Consider the following 25,910-nt stretch of genomic DNA (forward strand, 5'->3'; position numbering starts at 1 on the left):
GTGAGTGAGTAGGCGGAGGTCACAGTGCAAAATCTGGATTCGAAGCGAGGTGACTTTCCCGCAGGCCGGACCTTGTTGAGTGAACCCAAATAGGCCCCACGCCCGGGGACTGGTTTCACCCGGCCGCTGGACTCTGACCGCCCACCTCGCTTCACCCCTTGCACCCTACTCTCTTCTGCTCCTCAGCTTCCCACCACGCCCTCCGACCAAGTTATTGGTCTCATTATTAGTAGGACAATTGGAGGTGTCCACAGACTTCCTTCCGCATCAACTCCTGCCCTGGCACCGGCCTCTTCTTGTTCCTTCCCCCTCTGTATCTTCTCCTCGGGTTCCTTAGAGGGCATCCCCTCTTTTTCCCCCTTCTCTTTCACTTCCACTCTCTTTCCCCTTCTCTGCTGCCTCTCCTTTTCCTCCTTCCCCCTCTTCTTCCTGGTGGCCCAATTCCTTCCTGAGACCTATTCCGCCTCTCCTGGGACCAATTTGGCCATTCCTCTGCCATTGGCTCCGATCTGAAAGCCATCAGGTCCCCTATCTCCATCTCCAGCCCAGTGTTCCCTCCCCAGCTGCCACCTGTAACTAATAATACATAGTTCACACTACTGACCTCTTACTCTTAGTAGAGTATACATTCCATTAAGAGCTTTCTTGCAGCTTCTCGTCTAATGTCCATGACTACCCTCTAGGCATGGCTTTGTTATCCCCAGTTTGTGGGCTTCAGGAGTAAAATCCGGCGCCTGGCAGGCTCAGTCAGAAGAGCAGGTCTTGATCTTGGGGTCATGGGTGTAGAGATAACTAAAATAAGAAAATAAATAAATAAACTTTAAAAAAAAAAGAAGTAAAATCACCTGCCCACAGGCACATGGTTACAATGAGGGGGGATAGGATGTGAACCCAGGACCCAGTGGGTCCATCTGCTTCCTGGGCACCTTCACCTGAGTGTGTCCCAGACCCCTAAAACTGCCCCATTTCTCTTCCCCAGTCACGATACTTCCTTTTTCCTTCCACGTATCAGGGCACCTGGGTGGCTCAGTGGGTTAAAGCCTCTGCCTTCGGCTCAGGTCATGATCTCAGGGTCCTGAGATGGAGCCCCGCATTGGGCTCTCTGCTCAGCAGGGAGCCTGCTTCCTCCCTGCCTCTCTGCCTACCTGTGATCTCTGTCTGTCAAATAAATAAATAAAATCTTTAAAAAAAAAAAACACGTATCAAATGTGTAATTAATTACTCTTTTGTATCCTAGGCTGTAATTTCTATGAAAGCAGGAGCCATGTTTATCTTCTTCTGCAGTTAACTCCCTCTACACTTAAGGGCTAAGTAGGTGTTTATTAAATAAACAGATTCTATCATGTTGTGACTGTATGTTTGTCCTGTCCTTCTGGTCTGTGAGACCCTCAAGGGGCCCCTTACTTAGAATCATTTTAAGTGTTTATTTGTAGATTGTCCATCTTTCCCCATCAGAATGGCGCTCTGTGAAATCAAGGATTTTTGTTCATTGCCTTATCCTCTGTCCCTAGAACCATGCCCGGAAAGTAGCACATGCTCAGTAAAACTTTACTGAACATTGAAAATGCAGGGATGTGGTGGCGCTGGGCTGGTTCAGCATGTGACTTGATCTCCGGGTTGTGAGTTTGAGCCCCATGTGTGGCATGGAGTTTACTTAAGAAAAGAAAGAATTAAAAGAAAGAAAAAAGAAAAGAAAATGCAGGGATGTGGCCAGATCATCTCTTTGTCCATAACACCCACTCAAAGCCCAGGCAACTGTCAGTAAATATCGGGTGAATGAACAAATGGGTCTGTGTTAAGAATGTGTGCACAGACGATGCCCAGATTGTTGGGGCTTGAGCAGGGGCTTGTGTGGATATTATCTGTGCCTCAGATACACACCCATCTTCCATGAAGACATAGGCCCATGGGATTCCCCAAATTGAAGAGAGAATGGTAAGGGAAGAAGTCTTACCTGGAATCGAGCGCTCATAGCCACCTGGTGGTCACCTCGGGAACTACAGGTGTTGTCCGCCCTGGTCAAACTTGACTCCCATGTGAGTTTAGGATGGAATGGAAGGCACACTGGATTTGCAGATAAACCAGCTTCACGTCCCAGCTCTGCCATATACTGTGTGACTGGGGCCAAGTCCTTCATCTTCTCTAGGCCTCACCCATGAAGTGGGGATACGGGGTTGTTCAAAGCCCTGGGATCTGGTCTGGCACTTGGTAGGTGGGAAGGACTGGACAGGGCATCAGTAGTGGGGAGGAAGCAAGGAGATAGGGCAGAGGACATGAGGAGGATAAAAGAGGAAGGGACAGCTCTTTCTCTAGATAGCGGATCTTTGGGGAAGAGAGACACAGGTGGCAGTGATGGCCTCTATTGTCCCATTGGCATCGGGCAGTTTTGAAGCATGGAGGGAGCGCCCGTGGGAAAATCCATAGCTTCACTTGAGTCTCTTGGGTGTCTGGGGTTTCTCGTGGCTAGAAATATCACTGTACTCTTTTCCTCCCCCGACTGCCTGAGGATCACCTTCCATTTGGAACGACCCTGTGGCTCTCTGGATCAGGAAGTTTTAGCCAACCAACTACTTCAGTGGAAATGTGGTCGTTGATGTTCTTCACAGCGAGAAGGCAACAGTATCTAAGGCAGAGCTTTGGGGGAAAACTAGCCAAAATAGTATAAGACCATTCCAGATGTCATCTTTATATTTGGAGTCAGAACCCATGTTGATAGTGGCACAGCAACTGGCTTGGGCGTGATTTACAATTCCTTGGATTGTGAAAGAAAAATGAACCCAAAGACAGCCTTGCAAAACATGGTCAGCTTGAGAAGAAAAAGACCTCAAGAAAAGAGCAAGTAGGACATGAGAACAGAATAAAGAATGTCAGGCACCACACGGGCCCTTGCTGGCTCAGGCCAAAAGGACTAAAGACTCTGCAGTGACTTTATCTGTGGTGATTGTGCAGACGTTTCATGAGAGGATTAATTATTTTGTAAAAAATAAAAAATAAAATGAAGAACTATTACTGCCACTCAGAATAGCAGAAGATAATCTCTCACATAGCTCTTTCCTGCCAACCTGCCGGCCACCTTCTCCCAACCCAGAGACCAGAGGCGAAGTTGCTGGAACCCAGCTCAGATGGGGAAGAGAGCAGACACTTGAGTTCTGGGGGACTGATGCCCCTGTATGCTCCCTATTTGCCCCCCCCCCATTCTGGACACTGGGCATATCAGTACTCTCCACTTTCTCTAGACTCTGCTTTTTACTCCAAGCATCCTGCTATAGTGCTGGGTGCTGTGGTGGCACGAAACAGAACAAAGTCTCTTCCCTCATGGAGCTTATATTCTGGTGAGGCCGATGTGAGGTAAAAAAGAAAATACATAAATAAACACAAATTTAGGAATGCGAAGCTCTGAGAAATAATAACTCAAGGAAAGAGGGGAGAGCAGGTGGGTGATTTAGGACAGAGGTTCAGGAAGCCTGTTTCAGGGTTGACTTGAAGGCAGAGGCTTGAATGAAGTGAAGGGGTTCTGGGCGAAGGGAAGGCCAGGACCCTTTGCAAGGACACATTCACCCACAATCTGTGCCCTCAGTGGCGGCGTTCCCTGGGGCTTTTCTGCTCACTGACTGAGATCATCTAGCCCTAGAAACTCAATTACTACCTGCACACCTATGCCTTCCAGATGTCCTCCTTCTGCCAGATACGCTACTGGTAGCTAACATAGTGCTGAGAATGTGCCGGGCCCTCCCACCAGTCCTGAGGTAGATACTAACATTACCCTCTCTTACAGATGAGAAGACAGGTGCAGAGTGCTGAAGAAATTCCCCCAAAGTAAAACAGCGAGGAAATGCAGGAACTAGGATTTGACCACCTCTATCCCCAACTCACCACATCCAACTGGAAATGCATCATCTTCCCCAGCCCCTACGCTCTCCTCTTTCCTTGTACTCTGCTGCTGGCCCATCACCTCCTTCCCCCTGCCCCACACTGACTGAGGGAACTACAGCAGTGCCACGGTCAGGGGAGAAGTCAGTGGGGCCTGGGATCTGAGCCCCTCTGGTTTCCTGAAGCCTTAACCTGATCCCTGTCCTCCACCACCATCCCACAGGCCTGGAGGGATCCACTGAGGATCAAAGCTAGAGACAGAGGAAGGAGAAGCAGCCAGTTTCTCTCCCTCTGGGCACATCTGTCACCTCTGGAAAAGTCAGCTGAATGGTGTATTTTCCTGGGACAAAGGACAAGCAGGGCTGGGGAAGATGGAGCTCCTTCTCCGTGCCCTACCCTGCCAGAATGCCTAAGATGGGGGCTTGTGAGAGGTGCCTGCCCTGGGGACTGTGCTGCCAGGTTTTCTGCTTCCAAGTTCTTCCTGGCTCCCCCTCTCCTGCTGCTTCGGGGAAGTGCCCCCCCCCCTTGCTGGCTTTCCAGATCCCTGAATAAATAATTCAGGTTTTGAAATCTTGCCAGACCCACCCCTCCCGCACTGGGAGGGCGCTATTGGGCTGACATGAGTGACGTCATGCAACTCCTTATCCCAGCCCCAGCATCACGAGGACCTTCTCAGGCAGCACCTCACCTGCCTGGTGACTGTCAGTGCAGACCCTCTACCTTGTCCCTCTCACCCTGGAGCGCATTCACCACAGTCACCCGGTATCTTCATTCCAAGCGACCTTACAACCCTCTTCACTGTGTTTTGTCCCCTGAGTACCTCAGCACTTGTGACAGGGTCATGGTGACCTGAAGTCCTATCATCTGGACACTCCATCTTCTCTTTTCCTTGCCATCACCTCTGCCACCCTGGGATCCCTGAGCTCCATCATGTCACAGTCACCCTGACACTGCTATGGTTGCCCTGGGGGCTTCTCTTTCTTTGGCAGCGTCTCATGGCCACCATCCCCCAGGATCCTGTCACCTTGCTCATACTGTCACTGCCACCCACTTCCCTGCTCCTTTGTGCTGCTGTCACCACCACCTCAGGGCCCCATCTTCTTGGCAACCCCCATCATCCTCACGGAGGACGCCCATTCAGCTTCATCACTCCGTCTCCGTCACCCGAATTCCGTCGGTCCCTGCCACCTGAGGGTCCCATCACCCCCACAGTCTTTCCAGGGCCCCTTTCTGCTTCCCCTTATATATTCCCCGCAACCTTCCTAAGACTTCTCCAAGGTATCCCACCGGCGCCCCTCCCTCCCCCCGAAATCCCGGCCCGCAGAGGGCGCCGCGTCAAGGACAGCGCGGGCTGAGTGGGGAGGGGGCGGGGCCACGGCCACGGTCGCTTTTTATGAATGGGGGAGCGGGCGGTGCGAGGCCTCATTACTATGCCTCGCCGACGCGCGCTGCGCCCCGGCGCGACGCACCCATTGGCCCGTCGGGCCGCTGACGTCACCGAACCAGGGGCCGGGGGCGGGGCGGGGCGGGTGACTCACGCCGCTTCTCCCGCGGCCGCGGGGGCTTCTCCGGGTCCGCGGAAACCTTTCGCCGCCCGGACCCGAGCAGAGCCTCCACGCGGCCCAGCCGCACCAGGTCCCGAGAGGTAAGTAGGGGGCCCCGCTGTAGGCATGAGGCATCCGGAAGGGCACGCAGGATGCTGGGGAGCAGGGCCAGCGGACAGGCTCCCGGCGGCCGGCAGAGGTCGGAGGTTAAGACCGAGAATCCAGAATCTGGGTTAGCAGGCGGGGACCCAGTGTCCGGGGTGTTGAGAACCGTCATCTGGGTGACCCCGCGTGGGTGCGCTCTCCTCCAAGGCCCAAGGCCCTGGAGGGACTGATGGTCCTCTGAGATTGGGCTGGCAGGAGTCATCGGAGGCAGGGCCCCAGGTGTCCGAGCAAGAGGTGTCTCACTTAAGGATCTAGACACACGGGCAGGATGCGGAGTCAGGCCCAAGATCCAGGTGTCTGGGCAGAAGGAGGGTTCTGACTCAGGGATCCGGGCCTCCAGCAGAGGGTGTCTGTTCCAAAGACCTGGAGGATCAGGCAGAAAGAGGGGTCTGGCGGAGACAGAAGTCTGGGCTCGTGTGTGTTGGGGGTGGGGCTGAGTTTCTAGGTGGTGTTACCCCAGGAGTGCAGGGTGGGGGCTGGAGGGAGCTTCACGCGCATTCTCTGGGGGCGGAGCCTCGGGCTGGCTGTACTGAGACTCGTGAGGGGTCTGGCAAGCCTCAGAAACTAAGCGTCATCCTCCCTGATGGGGAGGGAGCAGAGCTACCCTCAGTTTAGAGATGTGTTTCGCTTCCCCAGTCCTAGGCCTACCTGGCATCTCCAGAATCCTACCGGCCCCCCGTCCACTTATGGTAGTCCTTCACCTGGTTCTCTGCTGGTCACACACGTGGGAGAAAGAGGCCTGTGGGGCTCAGGGAGTTGGAAGGGAGAGTGGAGGGACCCAGTACAGTGAGAGGAAAATAGGTCCCTCCTGGGGTGAGGGTGGGGGTAGGCAGGGGGAGACAATGGTATCCTGGAAGGAGCCCTGGGTCATGAGTGGGGGACAAAGCACTGGGACCCAACCAGGTATCCTGAGGAGACACACTCACAATGTATCCCGGGTGGCACGTTGTCCGGTTCAGACACCTTCGCCCAGCACCCAGCCCGCCAGCTTCTCACAGGGCCTTTCTCCTACAGGTACCATGATGTGGGGTGCAGGCAGCCCCCTGGCTTGGCTCTCCGCCGGCTCAGGCAACGTGAATGTGAGCAGCGTGGGCTCAACAGAGGGGTCCACAGGCCCAGCCGCCCCACTGCCCTCCCCCAGGGCCTGGGACGTGGTGCTGTGCATCTCAGGCACCCTGGTGTCCTGTGAGAACGCGCTGGTTGTGGCCATCATTGTGGGCACTCCCACGTTCCGTGCCCCCATGTTCCTGCTGGTGGGAAGCCTGGCTGTGGCCGACCTGCTGGCGGGCCTGGGCCTGGTCCTGCACTTCGCTGCTGTGTTCTGCATTGGCTCGGTGGAAATGAGCCTGGTGCTGGTTGGCGTGCTGGCGATGGCCTTTACTGCCAGCGTGGGCAGCCTGCTGGCCATCACCGTCGACCGCTACCTTTCCCTGTACAATGCCCTCACCTACTACTCAGAGACAACGGTGACTCGGACCTATGTGATGCTGGCCCTAGTGTGGGGGGGCGCACTGGGCCTGGGGCTGCTGCCTGTGCTGGCCTGGAACTGTCTGGATGCCCAGGCCACATGTGGTGTGGTATATCCGCTCTCCAAGAACCATCTGGTGGTCCTGGCCGTTGCCTTCTTCATGGTGTTTGGCATCATGTTGCAGCTCTATGCCCAGATCTGCCGCATCGTCTGCCGCCATGCCCAGCAGATTGCCCTCCAACGGCATCTGCTGCCTGCCTCCCACTATGTGGCCACCCGAAAGGGCATTGCCACGCTGGCCGTGGTGCTTGGCGCCTTTGCCGCCTGTTGGCTGCCCTTCACTGTCTACTGCCTGCTGGGTGACGCCCACTCTCCACCCCTCTACACCTATCTCACCCTTCTCCCCGCGACCTATAACTCCATGATCAACCCCATCATCTACGCCTTCCGCAACCAGGACGTGCAGAAGGTGCTGTGGGCCATCTGCTGCTGTTGTTCCTCTTCCAAGATCCCCTTCCGATCCCGTTCCCCCAGTGACGTCTAGTCCTATACTGGTGACCCTCCAGCCCTGATCACTACAGAATTCCAGAATGTTAGGTCCTCCAGGGCTTTGTTCCAACCTCCCAGCTCCACACCTCCGAGACCCAGCTGGTTCTGGAGTTCTAGGACCGGATGTTTCACAAGATTCTGTCCAGATCCCTACAGGGCCCAGCTGGCTCCATGGCTCTAGAATGTTCAGGTGGCCAGGGTTCCACTCAGAAATGTCCCACAACCCAGCTGGCTTGGAGTTCCAGAATGCTGCTGGGTTTTTATAGTGCCATTCCAAGTCCCTGATCTCCCCCCACCCCCCTTTTGACCTTAATCATGTCACTTTACTTTCGGGTTTCCGAGCTAAAGAGTCAGAGAGGTTAATCACTCAGTTGCCTAGATAGGAGAAAGAAAGAAAAATGTATCTATTTCTATGTGCACATACAAAAAGAGTATCTATTTATAATTTATTTATTTACCTATTTATTTACTTATTTATTTATGGGCGGTAAGGGGAAAAAAAAGAGACCCACACCTTGAAATCCAGGCCATACCAGGGTACCCCCCAGTCCCCACATCCCCATTGCTGACCTCAGTTCCTAGAAGGGGGAAAGGGAGAAAGAGAAACCACGTATTTTGTTATTATTTTTGCTTATTTTTTATCAAAGAGATCATAGAAACCAGAGCCTTCTCCCCAGGCCCGCCCCTCTCGGGTTTGCTGGGAGAACACACCAGCCTCTGGTTTTTTATTTTTTTAAGAAGCCATCACCTGAGCAACCGAGAATTCCTCTGCGCTGGGGGCCGGCTGCCCTCTGGTGGCCGTTCGGGGGAAACTGCAGCCCGGCCAGGCAGCCGGGACCAGAACACGCGCCACCCCAAGTCCACTCCAGCCTGGCATCCAGCGCCACAGCCAGGACCTGGGGGCCAGGCCCCACCTTGCGGTGCCCTAGAGGAGGCAGGGTGTGAGCCAACACCTGACCCCTCTGCCAACCGGGGTATGGCCTCCAGTGCTCCCCTATCCCTATTCCCAACCCATTGCTCAATAAAGAATGATTTTGTGATAAGTCCGTTTCTGTCTCTATGCGTGGAGGGGCTGGAGTGGGCCCGATGTGGGCGGAGAGCCTGGAATGGCAGGGGATTAGATCAGGCCTGGGAGCCTGTGGAGGGATCTGGGGAAGCTCCAGAGGCAGGGAGGAGTGAGGCTGACAGGTGACACCCCCGCCCCTTTAGAGGCTGAGCTAATGGGCCCCTCTGCTCTGCTCAGACCCAGGCACTGCCAGACAAGGACCCTACCTTTCTTTTTTTTAATATTTTGTTTATTTTTTTGTCATAAGGAGAGCACCCACGTGCACAAGCTGGGGGAACGGGAGGCAGAGGGAGAAGCAAGCTCCTAGCTGAGCAGGGTGCCCCCATGCAGAACTCCAACCCAGGACCCCAGGATCATGAATCAACCAGAAGACAGCGACTTAGCCAACTGAGCCACCCAGGCATCCCAAGGATCTGATCTTTTTCTGAGGACAGGAACCAGGGTGCTAACCCCTTCTCCGGTTGAGAATGCACTTTTGTTTGGAGCTTTGGCGTGAAGTTGATGCTCAAAGCATATCCATCTCCTTAATAACAGCTCCTTCTAACTGTGGGTGTTTACTGTGTGCCAGGCACTATGCCGAGTGTACTGCCTATGTTACCTCTTTTATGCTGAACAAGCCTCCCATAGGACCAGCAGTATCTTCTCCATTTTACAGATGAGAAAACTGAGGTCATGGGAGGGTTAGTGACTGGCCCGAGGGAACATCCATTTCCACAACCTGTGCTCCATTAGCCAATGGCCTCTCCTCTCCTTCCTTCCCAAGCCTGGAGCTCAGGACATTCTGGACCCTGATTTGTGTTGGGATTCATTCTTGGAGCCAGAGGCCACATTTGGGAGGAGGTTGGAGGGACTATGGTCATTCCGGAACTGAAAGAGCTTCTTTTCTATCCAAAGGCCAGTGATGGTAAGTGTGTGCATTTGAGGACATAAGTGTGTGGGTCCCAAGTAATAGTGTTTCAGAACAAGAAAGAGTATGTTCACCAGGCAAGGGCAGGCACAGGTTTGGAAGTGTGGCTGAAGAGGAAGCTGTCTTTTGGCTTGCAAGGCCTCTCAGCCTCCCAGGGCTCCCAGGTATGCAAAACCTGGAGAAGGAACCCTTAGAACACCCCCCGCCCCCATTATACAGACAGGGAGACTGAGGCCTGATGTTGAACAGTCATTGCTCAAACCCACACAGCTGTGCCAGGCTAAGACTCAGGTCTTTCTCCATTTCCCTGGCCAAGAGCCCTTACACCTAGTGTTCAAGGCTCCTCCCCAACACTGGCCACAGGACCCCAAGGGAAGTGGACCTGCCAATAGGGGCAGGGTCAGAGCTGGTGGAAGGCAGACCTAGGCTGAGCTACACACGGCTCCATTCCAAATACAAAGCAGGGGGTCCCACCAGGTCAGGGGGAGACTTCTTTCCCCACCTTCCTGGAAGGTCTGCGGGAAAAGACACCCACTCAGCAAGCATCTCTCCATGCCAAGCTTTGGCCCAAATATTTCACACATCACCATGACCCTTTGGGTGGTATTGTTCTCCCCATTTTACAGAAGAGGAAGTTGAGGCTCTGAGAATAAAAACCCTCATTCATTCACTGCCCTCCTTGCAGACAACTTCAGTTTCATAGAGGAGACTGTAATAAAGAACCAAGTTTAAGATTTGGTCATGTCAGAGAGCAGAGGGGGAGAAATAAAGCAGGGAAAGGGCATGGGGAGTACGTGTAATCTTTAAAGGAAGGAATCCCAAGAAAGGCCTCACTGAAGGTGACAACAGATCTACCTAAAGTCACATAGCAAAGGGCCAAACTGGGATTTGAATTTGGGTCCATTTGACTCCAAATCTGTTTCTATCCGGGGTAAGGGAGTGAGTTTCAAGAGGAATTCAGAAACAGCAAGCAAGGAAACGCCGGGCAAGGAGCCCTGTCCCCAGGCTGGGGAGAAGTTGGAGGTCTCTGGGCGCCCCCACACCTTTGGGAGGGGCAGTGTGAAGAAGGGCCTCCTTGCTGCCTCACCCATGTTCCCAAGGAGCCTCCACCAGCAAGGGGGTGGGGGGACGGACCAGAAGGAGAGAGTCCAAGTGCCCATACTATTCTGGCAGGCTTGGCCCTTTGCCTCCCCAATCCTAGCTCCTGGCTCCAGAGCTCAGCAAAGCCAAAGCTCTTTGTCTAGGAGCCTGGGGTAGGCTGCCACGCTGTGGGCCCTGGTCTGTTTGCCTGCCCCTGGTAGTATGGTGGACCTGAGACATTGCTGGAAGTCCATATCTGGCGTCTCTCTGCCTTGGGTTTTGGGCTCAACCTGAGGGATATCTCAGTCTGCTTCTCGGGTTGGAGCCCATGTGCATGGTGGGGTTGGCTGGCTTCTCCGTCCTCCAGGGATTCTGTAGATACAGCTCAGGTCCTCCCTGCACCCCTATCCTCTGCTTCCTCCAGGAAGCCTCCTTGGCTAAGTCCTCTTGTGACCATGAAGATGTGGTTTATACAAAACACCTTGCTATACTTCTCAAGTAAATATTATAGAGAAGTCTTGCCCTCTTCATCAGCATAGGGGCCCCTGAACGCAGGGCTGTGTGTCCCCCTCCAGCGGAGAGTCCTTGAGAGAAGGAACATGTCTGCCCTCTCAAACTAAAGACTTCTCTGTCTCTTACTGTCTTAGATTCATCTGGTTCTCAGCCTGGAGCTACTCAGCACTGGTGAGTGCATGTCTGGTGCATATGTGTGTGGGGAGGGGGTTGTTTGGGGGGTGGGGGGTGTCTGAGGCCCTGACGTTTTTCTACCCCCACGCCTGATACTACCAGCTACAGAGGCCTGGGAGGTGAGCTGGGCAATGGATTGGGGGAGGCAAGGGCTGGAGCCCTGAGCCCTGCCTTCTTGCCTGGGTAAGCCCTAGGGCCCATCTTTCCCTCCCTTCTTCCCAGGTCCTGTGTGGGGGAGGGGAGGAGCCCCGAGTGCTGAGCCCCCGCCGGGGCCATGACCGCCTCTCCCTGCAATAAGTGAGGAGACAGCAGCTATTAATATAAGATGAGTTCACGGGCTCACAGCTTCCGCAGGCTGGAAAACAGGCTCCCGGGGCTGGGGGCTGCGGCAAGTCTGGTCGTCTGTCAGATTCTCTCCTGGAGCCCGGAGCCCGCCAGCCCCACATTCCCCAACTCCTGACACGCTGAGACCTGTATACGTGCAGACCTACGGGCATACACACACGGGCACACGCAGAGAACATACACATGCACATACATCTGGACATGCTTGTCTAGCCAGGTGTATCTGCACACTGGTACACACACACACACACACACACACACACCATTGCACACATATTAGCGGGCCATGTCAACTTCATGTGCCTGTGTTTGCATGGGAGCACATTTGTTGATGTGTGCACACACCATTGCATGCACGAGTATGCACACACAGGCTTGGCCTTGTATACGTGTGTGCACATGGGTCCACGCATGCTTGCATACCCAGGCCCACTTGCACACCATCGCACACCCACATATACAGACACAAAACTGCACATGTTTAAACAGATGGTATCCCATCGGGTACACACATTGCACATAGGACCACATTCAAGGACGCAAATACATGTATGTATGCCCCTTTGTACACACAGTCACACAGGCTCCCCACTGCTATCAGTGCTCAGCAATCATGAATTCCCAGGCAGACCCTTGGTTTCCAGCCACCAGGCGGGCTCAGCCTCCCCTCCTTGTCTCTCCCCTCCCCCACCTCTATGACAGGCAGTAAGTGCTCCTGCCAACCTCAATGCCTGCCTTCGCTTCCCGCCCCCCAGGGGTCCCCAGATCCCTGATTAACCCCCTCGCTAATTGGCCACCAGCCCCTTGACTTTGCTGCAGGCCTTCTCAGGAGCTGGGAGCGAGAGGCTGCAAATTGGCCAAGCAGGATGGGTCTGGGGAATAGAATGCCGAGGTCGGGTGGGGGTGCTGCGAGCCCAGTGCCTGGCTACAGCCAGCAGTGCACACTGGTACCAGAGCTTAGGGGAACACTGCCATGATATTCTCTGCAGAGGGCACCCCTATGAGTCATGGGTACACAGTCACATGGAGCCTTCCCTGCACACACACTTACACACACTCAGCTGTCATAGGCATAGACGTGATTCACTCCACTTTTTTATGCAAATGCATGTGAACATTCGCACATACCCAAAAGTGCATTCATGAACAAACCCAATACGTGTGCAAGCAACATCTGACATGTGCATAAATTTACCTGCCAGATACACAGAAGCCATTTATTCATGTACATCAAAACACGCCTTGCAAGCCTGTATACCTAGGATGTCATCCTACAGAGACCTATGAATATGCTCCTAAGCGTACTTGTAGGCACATATGAACATGCATTGACATGTGAGTACACACCCGTGGAGTCCAGGCATACATGCACATACCACTCACGTGTGTGGTACCTTGATGAACAGACTACTAAGTGGCCACGGAGTAGGGTGCCTCTTTAGCCTGCCTCTGGCTTTCCGTAGACTGCCAGTAGGGGTAGGGAGTGGTGGAACCCCCTGGGGTGCAAGTTGCCGATTCCCAATCTCCATCTCAACATGGAACCTGGGACCTCTGTTGGGTTCCCCTTGGCCTTCAGGGCTCGACAGAAGGGCAGAACTTCTGGGGCGCCTGGCTGGCTCAGTCAGTGGAGCATGAGACTCTTGATCTTGGGGTTGTGAGTTCAAACCCCATGTTGGGTATAGAGATTACTAAACAAACCAGAACAAGACGGAAAACTTTAACAACAACAACAACAACAACAAAATGGGAGGGGTGGAGCTTCTAGCTCTAGTCTCTGTTGTTCCTGTCTCTTTGGCTCTGGGCCTGAGCCCAAAGGGAGAGTTCTACTCTGTAGGCAGCTTGGGGCCCACAAGAAGAGGATTTCTCTTTCCGTTCCTGCTGCCAATTTGCTGTGTGACTTTGGGTAAGTTGCTGTGCCCCTCTGTGCCTGGTTTCCTCAACCATAAAATAGCACTTAAAAAGCTTTGTTTTGGAAATCCTCCCAGGACCAGCCTGAAGAATACATGGGGTTGTGTTTATGGATGTGCTTTACTCAGGCATGTGACTTTTGGGAGAGGTGTCCCAAGATGGTGAGACTCCAGGGTGGAGGGTCACATGCATTGCGGTCAACTTAACTCTTTATCAAATAGGTGAGGAAGCTGAGGCCCAGAGAGGGAGCAGTGATGTGGGAGCTAGAAAGCCTGACCTCTGCCTTGTCGGCCGGGAGGTCCGCTTCTCTTGAAATCTGCGTATGGTGAGAGCAGGTGCGCACCATGCCCCAGGCAAGGGCGGGTGGCTGCCTGCCTAGGGTGTGGGGGGTGGTCTATGCAGGCCTCCTGCCAACACTGTACTGAGAATTCTACCATGAGAGATTCTTCTGGCTGTGAAAGCCTTTTTCCTTCTTTCCTTCCTTCCTTCTTTTTTTGTTCTGTCCTCCAGCTTTAGACCTCCCACTAGACACCGTCATCTCCTGGGGCTGAGGGACCATGAAGAGCGCCTGAAACTGCTCCCAGCCTCATTATGCAGAAGGGAACTAGCTGACAACTACCCAGAGCAGAACTCACGGGAGAAGCTGCCAGGTTGCCCTGGCCACTGGGCGGCCAGGAGGGGGCAGTGAGGAACTGGCGGCGGCAGCGCGCGAAGGGAGGGGTGACTCCTGAGGACCGCGCGAGGCTGGCCTGCGATTATGTGTTCCTGTAACTGTGTGCTGATCTGTGTCCTTGTTTGCACAAGGGCAGGGCTCTAGGTGCGGTGTGTGCACATGTCCCTGGGCCTGGGATCTCAAGTGTGCCCGCTCACGTGTGGTGTCACCTTGTGTGTGTCTGCATGTCTTTGTGCCTGAACGTGCAATTTTCACGGGGGGGGGGGGGAGGACGGGCGCACGCGCACAGGCGGGTCCTGAGCGCGGTGTGCCTGAACCCGAACCTAGGGACCCCGAACCCGCAGGAAGCCCGAACCCGCACCTAGGGACCCACTGTGTTCCCCAGCAGTTCAGGGTGCGAGATACTTCCAACTCTCACCGTCTAGGATAGTTGGGCCCTCAGTCCGACCCACTTGACTTTGGAGCAGGAGCAAAAACAACAAGTACCTGTAAACTTGGGCACCAGAGGGTGGGGCAGACCAGAACGGAAAACCCTAGCTTGCCGCTTAGGACGCTAAAGACCAGGACTCTGGTCTGGGGGAGAATCCGAAAGCTGTTTCAGTTGCATGGTGGACAGAGCGTGATCTCTGGCTTGAGAAGAGACTCAGGTTTGAAGCGTGCCTCCAGCTGCACGATCTCAGGCAGCTCAACCTCTGAACTTGTTTTTCTCATGTGTGCCATGAGACCCTTGCCTCGTAAGGTTGAGATAAAGTGTGTGCAGTCTTGGGCAGGTAGTAGGCGCTCAGCAAATGCTCATTCTTCTCAGGATTAGCCCTGCGAGGTGAAGCATGGGGTCATGGCTCCCAAGTGGAGGAGCTGGAATTTAAGCTGGGGCCGCCTGCTTCCCAGAACCACATTCCTCCCCTCCAATTCCCCAGCAAAGGGCGGCTCCCGACACCACCATTTTGTCTTCTCCCAGGGCGGGCGTCTGGCTGCCTGTCAGTCACAGGCCTCGGGAAGCCAAGTGCTGACTAAACACAGGCCTGAGCAGGAGGGTGGAGCGAGGGGCTCCGCCGGGGCGAGCCGGCTCCTGCGCCCCCTCCCCTGCACCCCCACCTCCAGCGATGAGCTCAGAGAGGCTGGCGCAGCAACTGCTGACAATTCAAAACTTCTGCCCCCTCTCCTGGGACGACGGTGGGTGACTCTCTCTCCCTGAAGAGCAGGCGTGACCAGTGGAGTCACCAACCTTGCTCCCCGCCCCTCTCCCGGGGCCACCCCACTATGTCCGCTGAGCCCGGAACTGGAACTGGGTGTCTGCCCATAAATTACCCCCAGGGACTGTCACCCGCAGCAGCTGTGCTCGGAACAACCGTTGCTTCCTGGGTAGGTCATTTTTTCGGGTCAGAATAGAAACTCAGCCCCTTTGCCTTCCCAGGCAGGAGAGGGGGTGTACAGCAGCCTAAAAACTTTTTATCGGATTCCGCTGAAAATCATTCTATTTAAGGTAAGTTGCTTGGGTCTGAGAGGCAGACAAGATGCCGGCCAGATGTTGGGAGGCAACATCAGCATTCTGCCAGTGCTCCTCTTCTGCCTGATGCAAGTCGCCAATAGCTACTCTCCCTTGGCCCCAACACACAGCCCTTGCTGGCTGAAGGCCGGGGATCTGGGCTTCTAGGTCCCCCAACCTTCTATACCAAAATGGTTTCCGGCCTTCATCTCCACCTCCCACACAGGGTACACCATCCACACCCCAAGGGCTCCTGCTCCTTGAGCCTCCCCCCACCCCCAACCAGACCTCCCTCCAGAGCTCTGGCCACCACCTGTGGCTATTAATGTTGTCCCCTTCCAACACTTTTCCCCTTAGAGACAGACACACACATGCCAGACGTGGCTGAGTAGCTACAAAGATTTATCAAATTATTTAAAATGTTGGCATTTACATATATGCATGTATAACATAAAATCGTTACTTGGAATCCTCAGGTCACCGGGTGCTAATGTGGTCCACACATGGGCCTGGCAGGGAAACCAAGGAGACCAGGCTTGGAGCCACAGGGCTTTAAAAAACTGGACATCCTCCTAGGGGTCTAAGAGGAGTAGGGTGAAGAAGAAGGGGTCACCTCAGGGATTTGGTTTAATCCTACCCTCATGGGAGAGGGACGCACTTCCAGACTATATCCCTACTACACAGATGCCCACTCCCTGAAATCGACATGGCAACCACACCCAGAATCCACTGGAATAGGTCCTTATAAATATATTCATATCAGAGAAAACAAGGCACTTTGGGAACATAACAGCTCACGTTTCTACATGTACATCATTCTAGACAGGAAGTAAAAATTGGTTAGTTTCTCAAGTGAGTTAACTGAGTCAAGTTAATACAGTAACAGAATTGTTCCCTAGCCCTCACTGAGGCACAGAATGAGGCATATCTCCTAGTGACACCTGGTCCCAGGTCTGCTGGATCCCAGGAGAGCTCAAAGCCTGAAGCCCCCAAGAGGCCTGACATCTCTCCTGAGCAAAAGCCCCTCACCCTGGGGCACCGGCCCCCTCCCCAGGCCCGGAGGTCAGGTGAGGGGGACTGCGGAGGGAGGCAGGCTGAGAGCAAAGCTGGGACACGGTGGGAATGCTTAAGCAGGGTCACCAAAGCCACAGAGACCTCAATCTGTCCAAGCTGGCGCTGCAGAGCCGGAGGACCGGCGCCACGGGAAGAGATTTCACATTAGCCCTGACAACACCGCCTCGGCTCTGCGGTGACATTGGCCAGGGTCGTTTCTGAGGGCGCTTGAGCTTCCGCTGGAGGCGAGCTGGAGCTTGGGCCAGCTGCTCTGAGCCTCCGAGGGATCGCACAGCCTGCCCCCTCCCTGTGACCGCTCCTTTGGAATGTAGTCCTCTCACAACCATGGCAAAGCCACAAGTCACTTCTGACACTGCCGATGGAAGCTGGGTCCCTGGGCCGCAGGAATGGGGGCAGGTCTCCAGGGCTGGGCAGACTGGGGAAGGGAGGTGGCTCCTTGCCTTCAGCGCTTAAGAGTCCTCAGGAGCCACTGCTGCACACACTCCCCAGCTTCGGCCCAGTTTAAGTATCACTAAACTTTGCATTCTACAATTACAGGATTCTAAAGACACACAATTACCTGCATAAGGTCCTTTATCATCTTAAAGGGCTCTGGGTTTAAGGAAGTGGGTTTTTTTTTGTTTTGTTTTTTGGTTTTTTGGTACACATATGCATAAATAGAGCCCAGAGGGCCTCTCGGCTGACTGGGTCCCCAGCCCCCCCGAGCTGAGGAGGCTGCACAAGGCCGGCTGCTACAAAGCTGAGCTTGGCTGCATAGATTTTAATGAGAGCGTCAGGCAGAGCTGTGCTGTTGCTCTCCGGGACTTGCAGATCATTACCAAACCAGCTGTAGGATGAGAACACAGCACATCGAAACCCTAGGAGGTCACTGAGCTAATGATCTAATCCTACCTTCCGCAGGCAGTGCCCCCCCCTTCTGCCCCCAGCCCTTTCCAGGGCGAACTGTGTCCATTCCAGAAGCCATGCCAACACCGCCCCCTTCAAGGTCAGAGCAGAATGATAAGAGAGTGGCTCTGGCTCCCCCTTTTCTGGAACGGAGGGGGATGGGAGTAATTTAGTCAAAGCCCTTAGGCCCAAACCCTGGCCTGGCCAGGCCCCAGGACTCCTGTTTGGGAGAACCACTGCCCTCCACCTGCCTCTCCAGCCACCGCTGGGCTGCAGCCAGGGACACCTTCAACAGCCATTTTAGGGTTCTGAAGAAAGCACCTTCAGCTTCCAATGTGCCAGGCGGGAGCACACACAGCCTGGACTGCTCAGCACCAGAGCATGAGGCCAGCCCTGTGCCAGACACATGATGTGAGGAGGGGGAGGAGGGTCCACTCGGCAGCAGCCCCAGCAGGAGGGCACGAGGGCCCCTAAAGGCTTGGCCCCCCGCGCTGGGAGTTCACAGAGAGGAGGCAGGGGGGAGCAGCCAGCCCGGGCACAGCGGTAGTAGCCATGATTACACGCACTCCTCAAGCCGGAGGGCTTTATGAGGGCTTTGGCAATTACTACAACCATTTGCTGTGCTGGGTAGAGACAGATCCTGTTTCTCTTTGTTTCAGGGCTCTGAAAGCCAGAGAAGCCAGGAGAAGCCGGTTTCAGAGGCTACACAATAGTTAGGGCAGAAGAGAAGAAACCTCACTGTTGGCCAAAGCTGACCAGTTTTTTTCTGAATAATAGCACCTGTGTATTAGCTCTGGGAAGAGGGGGAGCGTGGGAGGGAACATCACCGCACACGCTGAGGTGGGAGCTGGAAACGACAGCCAGAGCCCCTCTGCCTTTCAGCCCTCCTCACGGCTGCCAGGCCCCCCTAGGCAGCTAGCTGCGGCAGCTATGAGCCCGAGGGACTGAAGTTTCTACAGCTGGCAGAACCTATGCTTGAACTGGGGAAATATAAGGGGGACAAGTTGCAGAGGAATTGAAAACAGCACCTGTCAAAGCTGTGTATCCCCTTCCTTCTCTCACTACCTCTGGTCCCCCAGAAGGGTACCTCCCAAGGTCATGTGGTTCAGTGGTGATAGTAAAGGGGGAGCAGAGAATTGTAAGACAGGCTACAGGCTCTGAGCAGCACGGATAGGCCTGGCACCGGCTCTGAGCTCTCCTACTGGACTCCCACCTACGGTGAGGTCTGGAGTAGCACAGAGCCAAGACTGTTCTGCCTAGATTCTATCAAGTGCTCACTATTTGGTCCCAGAAGGCAGAGGTGACTTGGAATCGGGAATTCTGGGCTCTAGAGTTCTGTCACTATCCAAAGTATGACCCAGAGCAAGTCATTTCCCATTTCTACATTTCAGCGTCATTAAGGGCGTAGGATTCCAAGGAGTTCCACCAGTTCTGCAGTCCCGAGTCTCTAAGCTTGGCTCCTGACAGTCAGCAGAGGTCAGATCCCTGCACATTGGGGCTAGTTTGGTCATGGGTATTAGAAGTTTGAACTGGGCCATGGTAGCTAGAGCACCTGGTAGCGAGGGAGGGCCATTTAAGGGACACCTGAACACCATACTCTGGAGAAAGGGCTTGGGAAGGAGGCAACAAACTCAGCCTTCACAAAGGCACCATTTCTGGGCAAAGGGGAAGACACTCCTTAGGGCCTCATGGCTTCTAGAATAAAGGGCGTCCAGACATAGACATGGCTTAGCAAAGGGAAGCTCATCTTGCTGACCAGGGCAGAAGGTGTGGCAGTCTGGCTGCTCGGGCATGTGGCCTGCTCAGCCCTCTTGGTGCGCAGGAAAGGGGCTGCAAGGATAGGGGCTGCCCCTAAAGGGGCAGGCTTTAGGACCAGAAGATGGCTGGTATTATTTGAAGGGTAAGAATTTTGGAAGGAGACCACAGTTGAACATGACTCCCAAGGGAAGTTATTATCTCCAATCTAAACCCAATCGAAGGGATCTGCTTTGGAGTATTTCCTTCTCTCAATATGTAACAGTTACTTGAAGAGGGAAGATCTCAGCTACTGAATCTGGGGACCTGTATATGGGGAAATGGGAAAATATATGTTGATTTGGAGGAAGCACTTGGATATATCTTTGGTTGCATCAGGGAAGACTTTGGCCCCTTGAAATTCTTTTTTTCTCCCTTTCCCCCTGCATTAGACTGCTGGGATATGCATCAAAGAAAGCAGCAGGAGGAAAGAAAGAAGAGGTGGGCAGCAGGCAGAAAGAGTTAATCCGACCAGTCATCCTCATCAAATTCAGAGGAATCATCTTCCGAATCGCTATACTCCACGGCAATTCGACGGGACAAGATGGTGGCTACGTCGTTGCCCACAACATCACGCTTCTCTTGTTCTTGCTGCTCCTCAACCCTGCGCAGCTGGAAGCCTGATGTGTGAGAGAGAGAGAGAGAGGTTTAGAAGGTGAGTCAATCTCAAAAGGTCTCAGAATCCACACAGGCCTGAGGAAGGGGGAGTGACTAGGGGTGGACGGAGTCAGGGGAACAGGTCAGGGGAAAAAAGATACTCTGAGAAAGCAAAAAGGGAAAGGGGGAAGCAAGGAAAGAAAGAAAGGTGAGGGTTTATCCAATTCTGGCCCCAGTGCTATAGGCGTGTCAAAAAGGAAGCCTGCCATTCTTTCCATTTCCACACTGGCAGGCTGGTGAGGATGGCACTTCCCACGAGGGTCTAGGTGGGGAGTGGTCACCGAACTGTACCCACCGGGCACGCAGTCTGCCCAGCTGATTACCGCTGAGCTCAGCTGCCCCAACTCCTCTCCCCCAGACAATCCTTTAGTTCTAAGAAGGCTCATAAAGAGCAGAAACGACTCTAACCCACTGGGACCAGACCTAACCTCTGACAGAAAGAGAATAAATGCTCCCCAACAGTGAGATGATGAGGGAGGGCAGGAAGATGGGAAAGAAGGAAGGGAAGGAGACAGAGCAGGAAGGGGACAGGAGAAAAAGGCCGAGGAGGACAGGGTGAGAAAAGAGAAGAGAGAAGGGAGGACGGAGATGAAAGGCACAGAAGTGGAGGACAGGGCATGACTGAGTGTGGCCAGAGAAGTACCTTCTAGGGTAGTGATGCTTGGTTTTCTCTGAGGCACAAAATGAATGCAAACACAGGCAAAACATCTCTTGTCAATGAGGTCAAAGACCCAAGTTAAGTATCCCTAACTTTACTTACTTACTTATTATTTAAAGTAACCGCTGCACCCAAGGTGGGGCTCAAACTCATGACCCCAAGATCAAGAGTCACTAGCTCTTCTGAAGCCTTACTTTAAACTAAGGTGGAAAGAAATCTACATTTTTTATATTTTTAGAGTTAAGCCTTTCTTTAGGGTGAGCTGAGGCCTGAGGTCCATCCCTATCTGTCCCTACCCAAGGGCATGGAACCCCTAGCCCAATCTCCAACCAGTCATCCTGGCTGCAGAAAGACAGGGCCTCAAGGTCCTGGACCCAGCACTGGGAATTACCTTGACGTATGGCTGAAAGTAAGTCGCTGCGGGCATCACTCACAGGAGGCAAGGATGACTTAGGCTTGGTGGCGTCAGAAAGTGGTGGTGGTGCAACAGACGGGTTTTCTGCACCACTGGAAGGGAAAGGAGGGGGCCCCGGAGGAGGAGGAGGCGGGGGAGGGGGAGGTGCACCTCCTCCTGGTTGGGGCAAGGGAGGTGGTGGCAGAGTTGGGTAGTCAGCTGTGGGCGGTGGGGGAGGAGGTGGAGGGGCAGCAAAATCGGGGTGAGGTGGGAAAGATGAGGGTGAAGGTGGTGGTGGGGTCCCTGGAGGCCCAAATCCTCCAGGCGGTGGCGGGGGTGGAACGCCCATCATTGGAGGAGGCGGCGGAGGGGCAGGTGGTGGAGCAAACCCGGGTTTGGAGCCAGGTGGAGAGCCCAGAGGAGGAGCTGGTGGTGGGTGGCTTGGGCTGACCACGCTGGATCTTTTGGGTCCAGCTAAGCCAGGCCCTCTTTGGTTGCTGTCTGCTGGGCAGCTGAAAGGACAAAGAAGAGACCCACCATCACTCTCAGCATGCCAATACCCATCTCTAAGAAAGCTTATCTATGAAAATAGGTTCATTTTCGTTGACTGCTATCATTTCATTTTCGCTCAAACAGAAAACACCTGAGAATGGTCAGAACAGACCAACAATCAATGAGTCTTGTAACGCAATGAGCTTCTTCTCATCAGCAGGGGGATTAAGCAGAAATGGAGAAAAGCTATTTGAAAGAAGTTTAGACTGGGATTCCTCTATCAGGTAAGGGTTGGCCAAGGTCATCACCTAGGTCCCCCTCAAACCTTCTAGCTTCCTTCCAAGGGAAGACACCCTCTTGAACCCTCCTCTAGGAAAGACAGTCAGTTTAATTGTGGAACCAGGACCAAGAAGGCGTGCAGGGCTCTGCTCAGCAGTGAGCCTGCTTCCTCCTCTCTCTCCGCTTGCCTCTCTGCCTGCCTCTCTGCCTTCCTGTGATCTGTGTCTGTCAAATAAATAAATAAATAAATAAAATCTTAAAAAAAAAAAAAATCTTTAAAAATCTTAAAAAAAAAAAAAAAATCCAAATGTCACCCACCCACTGGGCTCTAGTCCTCAGGCTATTACCATTCACCAGATCTCATGAGGGCAGGAAACCCAAGCTAAGCTGACCAAACCTGAACAGGTCACAGATTGAGATAAATGCACCTCCAGTGTTCATGAGGAAAGTCCTGAGAAGGGATGAAGATCCGAGGGTCAGCAGAGATGGGAAATAAATGTGCCACCAGACTGTGCCTGGGCTGAGAGACAACTAAGGAGCACCGCTCCCGGGTCAGATAGGCTTGGCTGCAGCTGTAAGGTCTCAGACCATGTGTGAGGCTGAAAGGTTTCTTTTTCCACCGTTGTGCCTACCCTCCACTAATAGCTACTCCTCAGAAAAAAGCATCCATCTTGGAACCTTCCACAGACCTTCAAGCCTTAGCTGCACCTGACAGGGCCGCCAGCCAAAAGCACTCTGAGAGGAATGCTGTCAAGAGCCACCAAGAATGAGGCCGGGTTAGGGGAGGAGTTCCAGCACTGCTCTAGGTGTCCGGCTGAGGGGTCTTCAACATATCTCATCTCAGATTAAACAGTGTCCACGGAGAACAGTGCACCTTTCAAAGCTCGCATTTGTCAGGCATCAGAAAAGGAAAAGTAACTGTAAGCAAACACTGAAATCTGAACACTCCTCAGACAGACCCCTTCCCAGCCATATTCTAACTCTTCCCCTGTACATCTCTGCCAAACATCAGTACGGACAAAGTCGAAGTTTCACCTCCCCTTTTCCTTTGTTTCATTCTTTCTGGAAGTGAACTGAACCAGAACACGGTAGAAAGGTGACTGATTGCTAAGTTCCTCGATAACTGGGCAAGGTGTCTATTAAATATTTTAAGGACCGCAGACGATATACCACTTTATTCCATGCTGAGTTAAAGCTAAGAAAGAACAAGAGGTAAGCTGGTAATCTCTATCTGCTCCAGTAATTGTTAAGAATATGGGCTCTCAGGGCACCTGGGTGCCTCAGTGGGTTAAGCCTCTGCCTTCGGCCCAGGTCATGATCTTAGGGTCCTGGGATTGAGCCCCACATCGGGCTCTCTGCTCAGCAGGGAGCCTGCTACCCTCCTCCCCCTCTGCCTGCCTGCCTGTCAAATAATAAATAAAATCTTCAAAAAAAAAAAAAAAAAAAAAAAAGAATACAGGCTCTCTCGAGACATGTAGGTGGCTTAGTAGGTTAAGCATCTGCCTTTGGATCAGGTCACGATCCCAGGGTCCTGGAATCGAGAGCTGCATCAGGCTCCTTGCTTGGCAGGGAGCCTATTTGCTTCTCTCTCTGCCTACTCTGTTGCTCACTCTCACTCTCTCTGACAAATAAATAAATAAAATCTTACAAAAAAAAAAAAAAAGTTTAAAAAAAGAAAGAATACGGGCTCTGCAGGCAGAATGACCTGCTTTCCAATCAAGGCCCTGTCTCTGACTGGCTGTGTGACCTTAGGTGAATTCATTGACCTCTTTGTGCCTCACCATTTACTCATCTGTAAAATGGGTACCTATCTCAGGAGTGCTGTTGTGAGGATGAAGCAATATATACAGTGTTTGGCATAATGCCTGGCACCTCACAGACAATTAATAAAATGTTAATTATTTCTATTATCTAGACAGACCTGCTTCAAGTTATTTTACTGGTCCTGCCCTGAATTTGGAACAATTACTTTGTTGGTTTTTTCCCCTTAAGACTTTTTTTTTTTTTTTAAAGTAATCTCTACACCCAACACGGGGCTCGAACTCACAACCCTGAGATCAAGAGTTGCATGCTGCACTGACTGAGCCAGCCAGGCGGCCTGAGATACACTTATTTTGTTCTTGAGTATGAACCACCCAGAGTAGACAGGAGAAGAGAGCACCATTTACCTGAATTCTGCTGGTGGGGGAGGCAAGCTGTCCTCAGAGAAGGAAGGAGAAGGTGGAGAAGTGGAGTCTGACAGCGGTGGTGGTGGGTAGCTGTTTGCGTCCACATTTTCAACAGAGCCAATACTGCCGTTCTGGTACACCAAGGTGGGTGGATACCTGACAATGAACCCAATGCCAAAACTGTCATTTAAAGAGTGTGATTGGTACTCTTTTTTTTTTTTTTAAGAGACCCTACAAAAATGCATTTGATACAAAAGCTTTTAGGAGGAAAGAAATAAGAATATTCCCACATATTTTCTGCTATTCTGAAACCTTATTTTAGGACTAAATTCAGGATTAAAATTTAGTACTGAATTCTATTGTTAAGTCTCTCCCGGCTATTCCTGCTGGATTCAGAGGAATGGGATTCAACATGGATAATCAAAACCATGCTGCTCCTTTCCCAGTGCTGGCTGGCCTTGTCAAACGCAGCAGTTTTTTAAAATTCTCTCCCAAATGTTAAGAGCAGCCTATACGCAAAATCCCAAAGTCTGTCTTGTGGCAAAGGGCAAAGCTGAGCCCCAAGGCTAGTGAGCTGCAAACACGTGACTGGCACACAGCCTGGTGTGGAGGTCAGCAAGCCTCTGGAGTACTCAAAGGCCAAGGAGGCATTTGATTGCAAAACCAAGCTAAGGACAAATGCAAGTTGCTGTGTGGGAGCTAGACTCGGTCTCCCTGCCAGGTCTCTTATCCAGTATGAGGAGCTGCCAACTTAAGGAGGGTACTAGGGCCTGTGCCTCACGCAAACCTGTCGCTCAGAGCACTGGGCCTTGGGTGAACAACAAACCTCCAAATGACACGAATACAACAAACAGCAGCCAGCAAAAGATGGTTGGATCTGCTCCATCTCCCCCTTCTCTCCACTACTGCTGGGTTCTAAAGAACTCATCTCAAACAGACCCCGGAGAGAAGAGAACTGGAGGTAACTAACGAGTCAAATGATGCTCTGATGCAGAAAATTCCCAAGGCCTGGAGCCCTGCAGGCTTGGTACATCTCTTTATAGGTTCACCAACAAGCACATCCAGGAAGACCAGCCACGTAGCCCAATCCCAAACTTCTCAGACAACAGGAAAATGGGAGGCAAAGTCCTCATTTTCACTAGTCTCATTCCACACACACAAACACAACAAAAACCAAATGCATAATAGCTAGCATTCTGAACATGCAAGTTTCTGGCCTTACAGTCACAGAACCTAGGACAAGGCCTGTCTGAACAGGATGGGGCCACAGAACAAATGGCCCCTTTTACTGGGAGGTGAATGTAATGATGGTACCCTCAGGTCTGATTTCCCTGTAGAGAGAAAGGTTTATTTTTTTCTCTCACCATCTTCATCACTCTTTAAAACAAATCTCTTAATCCAAGAAGAACTAGTGTCAGAAATGTCAAGATTTTTAAAAGTCAAGATTTTCATGGTAGAGTTATTCCTAAAAGCAAGAACAACTCAACTTTTTCCTTTTATCATTCCTAGACACCCGGCATGGGCTGGCATGGTTCTCTGAAAGCCAGGATGCAATGTATTTAGAGAAAAAACCAGGGCAACATTCATGCCAAGCAGTCGTGGTGACTTGGCTTTGAATGTCACACAGGTCGGACACCAGGATAAGCATCAAACCAAGCTCAAAACCATTTTTTCCCCCTTTTAAATCTCCAGTGTGATTTGGTATTGGGAAATGGGTCAGACTGACATCTACTGTTTCCCGATGGAGATATATAGCCTCAA

At 52.7% G+C, this 25,910-nt stretch overlaps 2 protein-coding genes and 1 long non-coding RNA gene across 9 annotated transcripts in view; 2 read left to right on the plus strand and 1 right to left on the minus strand.

Annotated features, from left to right (window-relative positions):
- The window catches only part of LOC309841656, a 963,915-nt gene that overhangs the window by 677,679 nt on the left and 260,326 nt on the right, over positions 1 to 25,910 (plus strand). The gene's annotated exons all lie outside the window — the stretch shown is intronic.
- GPR3 (G protein-coupled receptor 3) lies at positions 5,409 to 16,736 on the plus strand. The gene is made up of 2 exons (XM_082684914.1): positions 5,409 to 5,515; positions 6,594 to 16,736. Exon 2 carries the CDS (start codon positions 6,599 to 6,601, stop codon positions 7,589 to 7,591), a length of 993 nt encoding a protein of 330 aa, XP_082541040.1. The 5' UTR covers positions 5,409 to 5,515; positions 6,594 to 6,598; the 3' UTR covers positions 7,592 to 16,736.
- Positions 16,134 to 25,910, minus strand: part of WASF2 (WASP family member 2) — a 937,387-nt gene continuing 927,610 nt past the window's right edge. For all 7 annotated transcript variants that reach the window (XM_082684860.1, XM_082684862.1, XM_082684861.1 and 4 more), the window contains 3 exons: positions 24,150 to 24,305; positions 21,208 to 21,722; positions 16,134 to 20,121 (listed from right to left, as the gene is read on the minus strand). In XM_082684860.1, the coding sequence (XP_082540986.1) occupies positions 19,964 to 20,121; positions 21,208 to 21,722; positions 24,150 to 24,305 (829 nt within the window). In that variant the 3' untranslated portion in view covers positions 16,134 to 19,963. The remainder of the gene's footprint in view (positions 20,122 to 21,207; positions 21,723 to 24,149; positions 24,306 to 25,910) is intronic.

Source organism: Mustela nivalis (genome assembly GCF_964662115.1).
Source record: "Mustela nivalis genome assembly, chromosome: 10".
Lineage (NCBI taxonomy): Eukaryota > Metazoa > Chordata > Mammalia > Carnivora > Mustelidae > Mustela > Mustela nivalis.

Bases quoted from the DNA above. Each gene is read 5' to 3' on its own strand.
- GPR3 (XM_082684914.1), top strand. From the start codon at position 6,599: ATGATGTGGGGTGCAGGCAGCCCCCTGGCTTGGCTCTCCGCCGGCTCA.